The sequence below is a fragment of the Haemorhous mexicanus genome, chromosome 15, assembly GCF_027477595.1.
Source record: "Haemorhous mexicanus isolate bHaeMex1 chromosome 15, bHaeMex1.pri, whole genome shotgun sequence".
Taxonomy (NCBI): Eukaryota; Metazoa; Chordata; class Aves; order Passeriformes; family Fringillidae; genus Haemorhous; species Haemorhous mexicanus.
Genome location: NC_082355.1, coordinates 113,638 through 128,737, shown reverse-complemented (window position 1 = coordinate 128,737; position 15,100 = coordinate 113,638). Strand labels below are relative to the sequence as shown.

Below are 15,100 nucleotides of genomic sequence, written 5' to 3'. Positions count from 1 at the left end.
CAGTACTGCTTTTCTTATGTGGAATAGAAGTATGAGACATGATTTTTTTAATGGATAGGCAAGCTCTACAATACCATAAATGTTAGGAGGCCTGGGACACAAAGTGTTTTGAGTAGGAACTACTGGCAAAGTAGCACAAATATAATATTAAGAAAGCTATGGGCCTGAGCCCTGAAAACGGAAAGATGTTCAGTCTAATTTCCACTATATTGCTGAAAATTGTTTAATTGGTGGAAGGATATCTTGGAAGGTCTGACGCTTTCTCAGCAGGGCAGCTTAAGCAGTAATGGAGTTCAAGAATTCATCAAGAGAATTACTTCATATTCTTCCCTTGGGGTTTGAGCTTTTGAGTCTGGGGAGAGGAGTGGGGTAGAGGAGTTAAGTGGTCTCTAATACTTCTTTTAATGCGGTGTTTTGGTAAAGCAGAGAGTTGTATGTCTCTGGTTAGCCTTGTTGCTTCCCAGTGATCTTGTAATGGTTAAAAAACCCTGTTTCGATATCCAGCTTACGGTGTTCCTCAACTGATTAGTCATTTTTTGCTATTCATCTGATATGTTTGATTATATTTGTCAAGTGTGTAAGTTCTGTAGATGAGAGATTGGAATGTGACTTTTCTAACACATAATAGCTCCAGTTCTTAGGACATGGAATGAGATTTGTAACCTTAGCATCTTGCCATGTAATTTCAAATTATTTTAACAGTTTTCCTTTGTGATAGGAAAAAAAAAGAGGATGATATCTCAGAATAGTGATTTAGATTTGTAGTGTGTGTAGTGTGGTTTATATTGTTACACTTGTAAATAAGGTTATTAAAAATCTAGCAAGTAGGTAATTCTGGATAATCTCATGCCATCCAAAATATTTGCATTTGTTCAGGGAGTTTAATAATGTTATGTACAAGACAAGACAAAGCTTCTGATTTAGAATGGGTTTTGCAAACACAAACCTTGCAGGCTGAAGCGTTTAGTTCTGTGAATATCAGTTAACCATACTGATACATGTATTGGTGATACAGGCTGTCTGTTGAAGTGCCAAGTAAGACTGTTGAGATTCTCTAAAAAAATCCTACTGTGAAAGAGGCTTGCACTGGGTCATCATCTGTATCTTGGGATGAACAATTTTCATGTCTTTAATTTTGTATAGGAAAAAACAGCATTTGGAGCCAGTGATGTATGTTTGGGGTTAAATAATTTTTCATAGGTTAGTGATTGTTAATTCGATTCCTATAGCTATGTAGATATATTCTCAGTAATAACATTGCAATACTTACCCTGATTTTTCTAACTAAAATTGCAGTCTTGTTTTCCATAAGGATTGTAGGAATCTTACTTTCTATTAAGTGTCTGAAAAGAGATTTTTTTTTTTTTTTTTTTTTTTTTTTTTTAAATCAGATCTTTGTGGAATTTGATGGCTGTAACTGGAAACAACATGCGTGGGTGAAAGTCCATGCTGAAGAAGTTATAGTGTTGCTGCTGGAAGGATCATTGGTTTGGGCACCTCGAAATGATCCAGTTATGCTTCAGGGGACTAGAATCTCGCAGGCACAGTGGCCTGCGCTGGTGAGTATTTGACCAGAAGCCCTTAGATCCTCAGAGGTTTTCATCAGCTCCACTGTGAAGCTCAGGGCTTGGATATTGTAAAGGGCACCATTTTGTAGGTTCAAAAATTGCTTGGAGCATGGACTTTAACTAATACAAGTTCCTTAACTGGTACTTAATAGTGCCTTTGGGAAGGCATTGGAGAGGCAGTATGCTTCCAGTTCCTACCCCAGAAATTGCTATGACATATTGTACAGAAAAGTGATATTTACTATTTGAAGTTAGTCTCTGAAGAAAAGTGTTATGTATCTGAAAAGATTATTTTTCCCTATTTTAAAACCTTGTGTATGTCAGGCTTTTCTGAATTGTGAGAATAAGCCTTTTGGTCTTACGAAGGACTTTCCAGAGCTCTGTATGGTAAAGGCTGTTGCATGAATTAAATAGGTATACCAGAAGGCAATCTTCAGGAAGAGAATGCATGCTGTGCCTGATATATAAACCATAAATTGGCCACTCCTAATCTAAACAAATTATTTCTGTTTTGTTGTCAGCATTAACTAACATGACATGCAAAATTTTCTCATGTTTCTTGATGAGGTTAACCATATTGCTATTTACATGGCAGTTACACGTCATGACACCTCAAAGCCAGTTTACTTTAGCTAGCATATCTGAATATACCCATTCTGCAAACATCTTGATGAGTAGAATATAGTGAAGAGCATTTCTTATGTATTTCTTCTCTTAGTGACTTCTGAATAGGAAAGATCATTATATGTGGGAATCCTTCCCTCATTTTTTATGCTGTTTTTATTATTTGCCCCTTCTTTTGATTCTTTTGTCCTCCCACAGGCCTTGGTCTGCTTGGGATCCTACTCTCTGCTTTTTAATACATTTTGTACATGGATATATTGAAACATTTTTTCCTGTCAAGGATCATGTGCCTTGGTAGAATTTGAATTTAGTGTTTTAAATGGATATTCAGGCTCAAAGCAGTAAGTTCATCACTGCATCTTTCTCTGAGGGTTTCTTTTATTGCGCTTGGTTTAAGGCAGAAGAAGACCAGGCCTTTACAGCAGTGACTCTGTAGAGAGTGTTTTTTCTATAGGTGAAGTTTTCCTTTTTGTGTATTTCCAGCTTGTCTCCAGGAATGAACTCCAGTTAGTTTCATCTGGGAAACTGTTTTTACACAGGATCAGTGCCTTTCAGTTAATTTCCAAATTGGTCAAAATCTGAGTGATTTGGGGGTGTTACCATAGTCTGCATGCTGACGGTGTAGTAATCCCAGACTATTTCCACTACAACTCAAGCTTTATCTGTAGGCTTGCTGAAAAAATGTTTCCATCCTCTGTACTCTGGACAGCCATGTGAGCATTGAAGCTATCTCTAGATACTACAGGCCTACTCAGATAACTGCATGGGAATGCAGATTGGAGTTAGTCAAAGAACCAGAGTACATACTTGCAATGGGAAACCAACTATTTACCATTACAAAGGGAATGGTATGTTTCAGGAGTGTGGGGGATGGTGGGTTTTGTTTCTTTTTTTGTTGTTGTTGTTTAAGATATATATCACTTATGAATGTGTTTTCATTCTTCATTGTCTCTTTTTTGTAATCCTGTTTGCTTTCAGGAGATAGTTTTGCATAAACTGAGTGACTAAATTTTTATATTTGTTCTGTTGTGTACGGGAGAATGGAATGTAAACAAACTTGATGAGAGCTGTTAAGGGAAAAATGTCATGAATACTTGTGTTAAAATCAAGTGAGTGTGAGCCTGAGACAAGTAACACATTTCAAAGACTCTGGTTGGCAACTTCCTCTTCCATCAGCAAGTTGTGTTATATGGTTGTCTGATTCTACTATTACAAGGTTTCTGAATTCACTAGGTATTTTTTTAGTGATTTGCTCTGCATCTTGAACGTCAGTAATACACTTGCTATGAACTTTAGCTTTTCACAAAACACTAGCCAAAAATGCTCTCATTTGATAAGTGTATAAATTCCTTACAGCTAGCTTCTGTAGAAGAATAAAACCACTCCTTTCACGAGGCTGTATCTGAAATATGTTAGAGTGTTTGAACTATTAACCAAAGCTTTTTTTTAACCTTAAACAAAGCTTTTTTTTTTTTTAAACCTGAACATCAGAAGATGCTTACCTGTGAAAAACCAAACACTGCCACATGTGTTTTCATTTCCTCTTTAAGATCTGCTGAAAAAGTGGATCCAGTTGTCTGTAATTCCTGCTTGTAATGCAAGAATTACTGGCTTAGGCATAATGACTAGTATTTTACATTAAAACTCAAGCACTGGACAGTACAAGTTGAGAAATGAAAATTTTTAATTTTTTAAAACCCTGAGTACTATGAAATCAACTGTTGTTAGCCTGTATGTGTGCTCAGTCATTTTGGTAACTTCTTTTTTTTTGTTGTTCATCACAGACCTTTACTCCTCTAGTAGATAAGCTGGGGTTAGGCTCTGTGGTCCCAGTGGAGTTTCTTCTGGACAGACATTTACGTTTCCTGTCTGATGCCAGTGGATTACGTTTATTTCAGGTATTTCAACTATGTTCAGTTGAAATGTAAATTTAGCCTTGTGCTGTGCTTGTCAGATTAGTTTTGGGTTTTATTTACTGTTTCAACAGCATAGCCATCTTTCTCCTTTCACTGCTTTGTCACATATTTGTATGTTTCCCTGCCTTTCCAGGTCCTTACACTGACCTCCATTTGCATTCAAAAAGTACTGACACTCTCTACATTGTTCAATTGGAGAGCTAGCTGTCATTGTGTGGCTGTTAATTACAGTGGAAGTTTTGTCCTCAGAATTTCTATGAATACACATTTTATATATACAGCTTTTGCATAGTTAATTCCTTTATTCCTCCTGGCATGTTCAGTAATATTTTTCTTAATTTTACTTTTTTTTTTCTTTTTTTTTGTCAATCTGACTGCAGTTAGAAGAGCTGTTTTGTAAAAACTAATGTTTCTATTATCCAAGAAGACTATACTTTGTTAAAACTGTTTGTTTTTGGCAGATGGGAACAGAGAGTCAAAATCAGATTCTACAGGAGCAGCCTTCACTAAGAGAATCTGTCAATGCGCTGATCAGCGACCAGAAGCTTCAGGAGATATTTAGTAGAGGTGAGGTGTGTTTTCTTTCTCAGAGCTACTTTGTTGTGCAACCGCTGTAAAGCTATGCAGGAATTTGTGAAGGGCGATATTAATAGAGTCTGTTACTGTTTCATTTGGAGCTCAATTTTCTGTATTTTGCAAGTCCTTTACAAAGTAACATTATTTTATCACCGATAAGGATAAGCAGTTGCTTACATACAACCTGGAAATACCTACTGGGAATGGTCACGTAAGGTGTAGTTAAAGTAGGGCAATGTCTGTGTATTTACAATTTCCCTATTTTAAGTTTTAGTTTTGAATTTTTAAAGTGTTGGTCCTTTTCTATGGTTCTGTTCTGTAACTTTGGGAACTTAAAAGTGAAGTTCCTTTGTAACTGCTGATCCTCAGAAACTTTCCTTGTAATGGCAATTCAAATTTTGACATTTTGATAAATAATACATCAATTGTTTAAGTTGAATATATGTGTGGATGTGGCTGGTCAGCATAGAGTTAATATCTGTTGTCTGGATTGTGAATTAGGGTTAAGCCTGATTGTGGCTTTGGTCGTCAGATTTGGGTCATCTTGGTCAAGTACTAAAATAATTTCTATCCAGAGTTCATGTGCCAGGGAGCCACTCTACAGACAGACCACTGTCTTACATTTGAAGGAAGATGTAGTTCTTCATGGCAATTTGGTGCCTTTTGGTCAAATAAAATGTGTGTTCATAGAAATTCTGAGGACAATACTTCTTTGATGAGTAAGTAGCTTAAGAATTGTCCAGTTTGAAGCTTTCTTCTAAAGTGCCTAATTCTGGCTGTGTCACATACAGATTGTTGCATCATGTAGATTGTGATGATCCAAGATAAGCAGAGGTTTTATTTTGTCTAGGCTTAGGGTGGGAGGAAAGCTCAGCATGCTGATCTGGAGAGCAAGGGCAGGGTGAGAGGAAACCTTTGTGTAGATGATCTGTTATCTGTGTGAAAGAACTAAGACTGGTTGGTTTAGAGACATTGGATATCCAAATACGTGTTTTTACTCTGAAACCCATAGCTTTTCATCTGGTATTTGACACATCTGGACTAAGTCAGAATATACTGGGACTGTTCACTGGATTGATGGTGCATAATTACTAACCTGTAGGTTAGAAAGCAAAAGAATTTAGTTAGCAAGCAGCCCCCATGTAGCTTGATTTTGTCAAAGGAGTGAGTTAATTTTGGTCTTTCATGTTTGGTTTTTCTTACGTGTAAACTGTATTCACAAGTTACAGCAATGAGGACCTTTTGACTTTTTAGGATAAAGTGCCTGCTTACACAGGATTTGCAGCAGAAGCCCTGGTGTTTTAATTTCTTTCCACCCGGAAGATGACACTTCAAGCCCTAATTAACCGCACAAAACCATTGTATTGTATGACACAAAACTTGTTTGGAAAATGTCCTCAAAGTCCTTCTTTTCCAGGTCCTTACAGCGTCCAAGGCCAGCGAGTTAAAGTTTATCAACCAGAGGATGAAAATAGCTGGCTCTGTGGTGTTGTGAGCCACCAAGACCCAATAACTCGTCTTATGGATGTGTCTGTGACTGAGGTAAAAATATGAAGTGGTGCTTTGGTGCAGCATTCCTCAATATGTATATGTGGAGAATGACAGCTTCACCAACACTTATTATTTTGGGTTGTTTTTCTGCTTTAAAAGACGAATAATTATTTGTGTTGCGATTCACAGGGTTTTTTTTCGTGGTAGGATGACTTTATAGAAAAAAATTATGTCACACAGACCACTTCTATTAAAAAAAAAAGCTGGAAGAGTTTCATTGGAAATGAGTGCTGTAAGAAAAAATATTGGAAATTACTCTCCAGAAGGGAAAGCATGCTGATGCATAGAAAGCTACCTTCTGGGTTCCTTACATTGTGGTTTTCCTGTTGCTTCTCTTGGTTTCCATCTGACAGACTGTACAAGTGGTTTGAAACAATTGTAGCAAAGCAGATGAAGTCTTAATATAAATAAATTTGATTTATATATTTTAGCTCAGACTATTTACTTTTGCCCTGGGCCCCTGTTCCTATCAGTAGACCTGTGTACAGCACGGAGAATCTGCACTGCTAGTTACTGGCTTTTATTATGTGCTTCTGTGCAGTCTGATGGGTAGCCCCGTCTTGCCAGTGGCCTGCTCCTGATAGCTTCCTTTTTCCAGAGCAACTGGGAGCAGGTCCACGGTGCTCTGTAGCAGCAGCAGGCATCTTGGTTTTTAGATCTCATCTTGTGTCTTGCACCCACTGCCCTTATAGCCTCTTCCATGTGTAGATGGAATGCACTGAATAAGCAGTAATCCTGCACTCTGACTACTGCTATTGCTGGCACTCAGGGGAAAAAAGGATACTTTGTATGGTAAATCAGCATGGTACTTTGGAGAAGCATAGAAATTGTGGAGTATGTGCATTCAGCAGATACATGCTAGGAAGCAGAGAGTTTCCAGTGTACTTACTGTGAAATAGACAGGAACCTCCAGGAACAGTTAGAGAGATTGGATAATCGTTGCTTCTTTTGGGGAGACACTGATGAGGATCCTTAGGCTAAACCGATATGCTTCTTCCAGTAGTCCTTTCTACATCTAGCCGAGTGAACGTGCATGTAACAATGTTAAATGAAATGCGAGAGCTACATTTAATGCAATGAATAGCTTTAGAAATGCTCAGTAGAACAAATATCCAGGAACAAATATACAGACAGTGGTAGGAATCAAGTCTGATTCCTACCACTGAAATAGAGAAGGAGCAAAGGGATAGAAGATAAACTAGAAGTCTGTAGTATTACTAAGGAAGTGAGATAGTAAGAAAAGGTAAATGGGAGAGGGCCTGCGCAGTAACAGTGTGTTTAAGTCTCTTATGTTGATACTATATACTTTGACTTAAAAATTAACCTCTGCTTTTCTTTCTCCTACTTCCTCATTATCAATCTGTCTAAAAATTAGAGTGGTGAGATAAAGTCGGTGGATCCTCGACTGATTCACGTGGTGATGGATAACACTTCTCCAGGCGAGGTAGTACAGCAGTTCATTCAGGTCTTGTATATACAGTATGCAACTTTGTAAAATTTTTGATGTGAAATAAGTAAAATCTGGAAAGGACTAAAAAAGGATGCAGTGTTAACTGTGGACTTTGGATAGTTTTAGTAATTTTCCTCTTAAAGTTTGAACAGGAACATTTTGTTTACCATTTTGAAGATCATAGCTTTCTTTAAGCAATCTTCTATTTTTGTTCAGGCCTGTTTACTAAATTTAGCATGGATCTTGGAGAGATGATCAGTAGGGATGTAACCATGGTGGTTGTACTCCATTTTAAGGTGTAGTGTTGCTGCCTTTTTCTAATAGGATCACTCTGTGCTGCTTCACAGACCTTTTAAGGCATTTCTAAATTGCCATCTGGCTGCTGTGCCTTGTAAGCAGGCTTGTATGTTTGTGGCATTTCACTGCCTCGGTTGAGATGTTCCATGATAATGTTTGAACCTGAATTTTTACCCTAGGCTAAAGGGCAAGCTATCTCCTGCAGTAAGATATTGTAGACTTTGTGTTGTGGACAGAAAGCGTGCCCTTCAAAAGAATTATGGGGTATATGCTTGGACCAAAAATTAGTGTGCAGGTGGTATTCATACATTACAAAGAGCTTTGTTGGAGTATTGTGTATTTCTCAAAATTTGCCAGGATGTGGTTCGTGCTACAGCAAGGTAGCTCAGCTAAAAAAATTACTTGTGCAGATCTTACTCTAGTGCACAAAAGACAGGACTGTGCTTAATGCTTGTGTTTTGTGCTTACATATCATCTCACTTTAGATGGCTCAATTTGTGATAAAGTGTTCCTGAACTTCAGAGCAGTGTAATATATTCTGTTCTGACAGAAAAAAGTTCTTTGAATGGGTATCTGGACTGTTCTGTTTAGTGATTGCATGGCTTTGTCTATTGTAGGGAGGGGGCCTAAAAGCAGCTAAATCCTCGTCTAAAGGGAAAAAGAAGAAGGAAAGCCTGGAGGGAAAGGATGGAAGGAGGAGGAAAAATATATCAGATCCTGGTTGTGATCCTGCAACAAAGAAGCTAAAGGAGAGGGGTGAGGCCGATAGCAATGGTAGTGATGGAGGTGAGGCAAGCAGAGGTCCCTGGAAAGGAATCTCCAGTAGTGAAACAGGACTGGATCCAAGGGCCAAGCAGTTGCCTTCATTTATTCCTCAGATTAATCGCAATATTCGTTTTGCTACTTACACCAAAGAGAATGGCCGAACACTAGTAGTCCAGGATGAGCCAGTTGGTGGTGACGCACCATTGCCCTTCACTCCATTTTCTTCTGTGGCTGGACAGCCATTACTAGTTGGATCTGGGTGTAAAGAGGCAGGAAAATCACTGGAACAGGTTGGCCAAGGCACAGTGACTTCTGCATCTGCAGTTACTACAACTGCTTTGACGCCGACAACTGTGAGAATCTCTGATACCAGTTTGCCAGCTGTTACTGGACAGGAGAAACTGAAAACAGTCCGATCACAAGCCCAGGGAGAGGTGAGTAGCTCACGATCCCACTGGTTCTAGAAAGATTTACATGTTTGCAACAGATGTTCTGCAACATACTCCTGTTAAAATGTGTGTCCATGGAACTGAAAAAACTACTTTTTCTCTTGTGAGTCCATCTCCTCCCAAGGAAAACCTGTTGTCTGACCTAAGAAATTACTCAAAAGAAAATTGAGATAATTGGTGAAGGAGTAGTAAGAGATAACTGCAGCACTCTTGTGCTTATTCAGCCTTAATCTGAGAAATGCAGCTTTAAAATAACACTAAGCACTGCGCTTAATTAATTTTGTTGTGTCATACAGAAGATAGCCTTCTTAAAATCTCTTGCCTTTATAGAAACAAATCTGCATGTGCAGGTACACTGAATGGAACATTCAAGTTACTTAAAGAAAAAAAAGCCTCAAAACCAGAAAAACAATGAGCCTGCATTTAGAGGACCTTTAAAAGATGCCTGTCTTGTGTGATAGAGCTGTGTTACCTATACAGTAGAAAAAGGAGCCAGTTGCATTGTATACTATCTAGGACTAAAACCAAAGAAATAATAAAATATTTGAGATGAGAGGTCAGTCCGGAAGAAACTTTAAGGCCTTTTAGTTATGCCTTTGTTTACAAGGAAAAGAGTGGAACAGAAAAAGGGAAACCCTGTTAAAAGCAAAATAGAAGACTTCTAAAATAAATCAAATGAAGGTTTGTAAAAACAAAACAAAAATGAAACCCACCTCAGTTAAGTACAACAAAAATAAAGAATCTAGCAATCTACTATATAAAAAAAGTGAAGAAAGTGGGAGATAAGTTATGAGAGTCCAGTGTGGTTGCCAGTGAGTTGAAGGCATTGTTATCATCCCTGTCTTTTGTATTAGATAATGGAATGGGTGGAAAGGTTAGATATTTACCTTGGGATAAAGATTCCTGGATGGGAAGGTGTAAAGGAGGAATAGAATTGTGGAAAACAGGAGTGTTGCATAATGACCATAATGTAATGTAATATGAACTCTTCTATCCTCCACCCCTCCACCCCCCCACCCCCCAATAAATAAATTCAGAGTTGGAAGAACTACAGATTGTGTAATTGTACATTGTACTGAGAAATTTTGGTACTACCTCCCCTTCTTTCCCTCTCTCCAACCCCACATCACTTTTTTAAAACATTAATAATTTGGCTTCAGAGTTGGCAGGCAGACCATTAGTCCATTTTAAACTATTCTTTTTTGAGGGAGGGAGCCAGACATAAATCAGTAACAGTGTTGTAGATAGCTCACATGTGTTACTGTTTCAGACTGTGCTGTATCATAGTGTGACTGGGTCCTTGAGATGACTTCACAACCTTGGTTTCTATTCAAATTCATATTCTTTAAAAACTATTAGAACACAGTTTTCTAAAATTATTTTTATCTCTAAAAAGAAATATCTAAAATTCTAATATCTGGAAGAACTGTTAATAGGTTATTAAAGTTATTACAGCTGTAGATTGATAATGAGGAACAAGCTAAACATTGGTATGCAGGGACACTAGTGACCAGTAGGATGTGTTGAACAGAGTCTGTAGTTGTATTTAACATGACCTTGAAATAAAATTGTGTTAATGATGAGCAGATTTCTAAGTGGAAACTCAAAGAAAAGGAGTAGAGCTGATCTAAATGATCCTATGAGGTATTAGTCACATTATATAATCAGTTACAGTTGGACTGTAAGAATTGGAAAATCTGAACAAGTACCAGTTGAGAAGAGAGCAAGTGAATATGTCATTTCACTGTTATGGTTCTAGTAGAAATATGTCATTCGCAAAACTTTCCTGTATTTAATGGTCATAAAAATTAGGCCTTTTGTGCTTAACCTCTACTAAGTTGTTCCCTGGAAGGCTCCACGTCCTAGGCATCTATCTACCTGTCAGCAGATGTGGGTTGTGGGGACCCGGAATAGTTTGTCTGCTAACCACTAGGGGCTTGCTTTGTTTAGTTAACTTGCAAACTAAGATACTTATTTCAGGGGTGCTACTTAAGTAGATGAGGCTTATCAGAATTCTCTTGAGGGAGGGTGAAAGATTGGAGGGCATTCAAAAACAGTTTCAATTAAGGTTCCCTTTTTGTTTGATTTGAATTCAAATGATCAGCAGTTTTACTAAGTTACTTTTCTATTAATTAGTTTACCTGTCTGGTGCCTCACCTTTGTTCTAAAGTGTGATGAGACATTAAGTATTAGTTTTCTCTGTGTGTCTTCAATTTCAATAGCTTGTAGGTAGGAATGTTTAAAGAAGTAATTGTAAGTCTGCTGGAAATTTTTATTCCTGACGGGTAAGGAGAATGCTAATAGTACTAGGAGATGAACTAAAGTAGTCTTGTTTCAAATAACAATCTTATAATAGACTAATGCTTACCAATTTTGTTTCAGAATTCCCGAAATTCACTTTTGGCTTCTCCTGGATTTGGAGTCTCTCTCCCAAGTGCTTCCCAGTCCTTGGTATTTGGGGCTGGTAGGAGCCAATCAAATGGAGTGATGGCTCCAGAAAGCAAGCCTTCTGGATTTCCTTTTGGCTGTGGTACTGGACAAGAGGCTCAAAAAGATTCTGATTCATCCAAGAACTTGTTTTTCCAGTGCATGTCCCAGAATCTTCCTTCCAGTAACTATTTCACGGTCATTTCAGAGAGCTTGACTGAAGATGTCTCTAGTCGAGACTCATTCAAGCAGTGTACAGAGAGTGTGAGTGCTGGGACTTGTAAAGGCAAAATTCTTTCAGCGGACAGTAAGCCAGGAGCCCAGTCTGGTAGTTCTGTAGAGCGGAAGCTGCCTGTGGAATCTATGCCTACCCTTACTCCAGCCTTTTCACGAAATCTGTTGAATACTCGTCCCTCTGATAGCCATGAAAACCTATTTTTGCAGCCCCCAAAGCTATCACGAGAGGAACCCTCAAACCCTTTCCTGGCATTTGCTGAGAAAGCAGAACTCAGTCCTTTCAGTGGCTTTGCATCTTCATCTCAGACAGGCGTTTGTGCTCCGTCAACACCTGTGGGTCATAAGGCCACTTCTTGCTGGCCGGAATCACTCACCTGTACAGACTCTTTAGCTAAGAAGAAAACCTTGTTTATAACAACTGACTCCTCAAAGATGATGTCTAGTGCTGCTGGTTCAATAGCTGCTGCTGGTGTTCAGAGTCCTTCCACCATAGGGAATGGCCGTTCCAGCTCACCGAGCAGCAGCCTGACACAGCCTATTGAGATGCCCACACTGTCCTCCAGTCCAACAGAAGAAAAACCAGCTGTTGGACCTGGGCAGCAGGACAATCCGCTTCTGAAAACTTTTTCTAATGTGTTTGGCAGACATCCACCTACCCTTTTCTCTTCACAGGCAGAGTTTCCACAGGAGAAGAAAGCCCCTTTTGAAGCTGTGAAAAGGTTCTCGCTAGATGAGCGGAGCTTAACGTCCAAACAGGACTCTGACTCCAGTACAAATAGTGATCTGTCAGATTTGAGTGACTCTGAAGACCAGTTGCAGGCTAAGGCTTGTATGAAGGGTATCCCAGACCATTTGATGGCGAAGCTAGGCCCCAGTGTGGAGCGCAATGCAGAATTACTGCTGGGTAAAGGAAAGGGGAAGCAAGCCCCAAAGGGCCGGCCCCGCACAGCTCCCCTAAAAGGTGATGACTTGAATGCAGATGATGTTTTGGAAGCACAAGGAGGTGGGATACTGGGTTATCTCCTGTGTAGTGAACTGCGTAAACTAACCACAGTTGTAAACCTCATTCATATTCGGTAGGCAGCACACAGGATGCTTACAAGGCTGAAGCTTAATGCTTCATGTATGTGAATTTGGTGTTCACTTTGATAAATGTTTAAGCCTGTGTGTCAGGACAGAAGTGTGGTATGCTGTAGGCTTGAGCAAACTTACTGGTTTTATATGGGTATGAACATACAGATCTCTGAAGAGATGACTGTTGGAGCCAGTATCCTTTTGCTGTTGAAGTTAACTAATAGATTTTTACTTCTGCTTTGCCTCACCCAGTTGGCCAGTCTGTGCTGAAAGATATGAGTAAGGTGAGGAAGCTGAAGCAGTCAGGTGAGCCTTTTCTCCAGGATGGCTCTTGCATCAATGTAGCTCCACATCTGCACAAGTGTCGGGAGTGCCGTCTGGAGCGGTACCGCAAATTTAAGGAGCAAGAGCAGGATGACTCAACAGTGGCATGTCGCTTCTTCCATTTCCGGAGGTGCTCAAATTCTTCCTTTCTTCATATGTAGTCTGTGTGCAGAACTTGGGCCATGTCCAAGCACAAAGTAATTAATGTTTTACTTATTAAATATGCTTGGGTACAATAACGAAGATTTTGAGTGTCTTGCGTTTTCCTGCATCACCTGATGGAAATTCCCTCACTGGGCCAGAAAGAGCTGCTTTTCAAAGATAAAGCTATAAGATACTAAGTGAGCCTCTGGGTACAGCCTCGGGAAACTGAATTTGCTTTATTGGGTAGAATTTTACTTCTGGGTGGCAATTGGTATACAACAACTCTCCCTCCTTCATAAGGCATTCAGAACAAAGGTAAAATTTTAATCCACCCAACAAGTAACTAAACTTTGCGAGCATGAGGCTAATGTTCGACCATATTCTGTTGAGTACAGGACTAATTTTTAGGAGTGGAATGCTATGTCTGTGTTCCCTCTGTGTTACATTATATGTCTTACACTTTTTCGACATGTTGTGTTTCTTTTCGTCTTCCTTAACTGTCTATTCTAGCAAGCGCTATGCATCTTTTTCCAAAAGCAGTTAGTTGATTTCCTGGCATGTAAAGGATGAACTGAATTTTTAGCAGGTGTCACCCATCCAGTAAGCATGCTGCTTCTTTTCCAAAACTTGTTAAAAATTAATGTAGCTTGAGGTTAAAGATAAGACGGTTTCTGCATAAAAATTAAGTTATCTTTGATATTGACAGGAGAGCTTAGTGTTCTGTCAAACGTTTTTACACCTTTTGCCACACAAGGTAAAAGGAGGATTAACAGCTATTGGTAAAACAGTATGTGGAGACCAGTGCAACAAGGATTTTTGCATATATTGTCTTGTGAGCTGTTGGAAGAATTGTGAAGTGTTGGCAGCCCTAGCCAGAACTGAAATACTGTTTTCTCAAAAGTTGGGAAAAACTTTCTCATTAATTAAAACTGAGAATGACAGCCATTAAGAATTTTGCAAGCAGCATCATGCAGCAGGCCAAATTGAATTTTGTCATCTCTTTCTATTAATGAGATAGAGAAGTGGGATTTAGCAAGCCGTAGCAATTTCTTTTAGGTGGAATTTCCCACCAATGTTTACTAGGACCTTGGGATTCATTCTAATGGGTGTTGTAGCTACAGCTTTGTATGCCTTATTCTCTGTGTTACTGGGATTTGCATTATAAGTGTACTGTCTGTAGAATATAGCACTCTAGCTGAAGTCTTTTTCCCCCCTTTCTGGGCTTATGTTCTGATATAGATGTCATTATAAGTTAATTAAAGGTGGCTGAGCAATTTCTCAATTATTCCATCCTATTTCCTGCAGGCTGGTATTTACCCGGAAAGGTATACTACGAGTAGAAGGTTTTTTGAACCCACAACAAAGTGACCCTGATGCTATGAGCCTATGGATTCCTTCTTCCTCCCCTGCAGAGGGGATCGATCTGGAAACTTCCAAATATATCCTGGCCAATGTTGGGGACCAGTTCTGCCAGCTTGTAATGTCAGAGAAGGAGGCAATGATGATGGTGGAGCCACATCGTACGTTGGGCTTTTGTCATGGTTTTTCCCACCCTTTCTGTTTAATGCATGTACAACACAGTGGAATAGAATTGAAAATGTCTTAAAATTTCTTGTTGAAATGCTTCTCCTGCTATTCCAAAGAGAGGCCATATTCACTCTTGGGTGGGGAGTGTAACTGAGGGACCAGAATTTGAGA

At 39.1% G+C, this 15,100-nt stretch overlaps 1 protein-coding gene across 7 annotated transcripts in view; it reads left to right on the top strand.

Annotated features, from left to right (window-relative positions):
• The window catches only part of KDM3B (lysine demethylase 3B), a 46,640-nt gene that overhangs the window by 2,486 nt on the left and 29,054 nt on the right, over positions 1–15,100 (top strand). For 5 of the 7 annotated variants that reach the window (XR_009488342.1, XM_059859872.1, XM_059859876.1 and 2 more), the window contains exons 2-10: positions 1,392–1,559; positions 3,977–4,090; positions 4,570–4,675; positions 6,102–6,226; positions 7,611–7,700; positions 8,600–9,181; positions 11,579–12,821; positions 13,187–13,388; positions 14,708–14,922. Coding sequence is in view for 6 of the 7 variants with exons in the window: in XM_059859872.1 (XP_059715855.1) it covers positions 1,392–1,559; positions 3,977–4,090; positions 4,570–4,675; positions 6,102–6,226; positions 7,611–7,700; positions 8,600–9,181; positions 11,579–12,821; positions 13,187–13,388; positions 14,708–14,922 (2,845 nt within the window). In the remaining variant the exon portion in view is untranslated. The remainder of the gene's footprint in view (positions 1–1,391; positions 1,560–3,976; positions 4,091–4,569; positions 4,676–6,101; positions 6,227–7,610; positions 7,701–8,599; positions 9,182–11,578; positions 12,822–13,186; positions 13,389–14,707; positions 14,923–15,100) is intronic. The other 2 variants (XM_059859873.1, XM_059859875.1) reach the window with 1 other exon arrangement.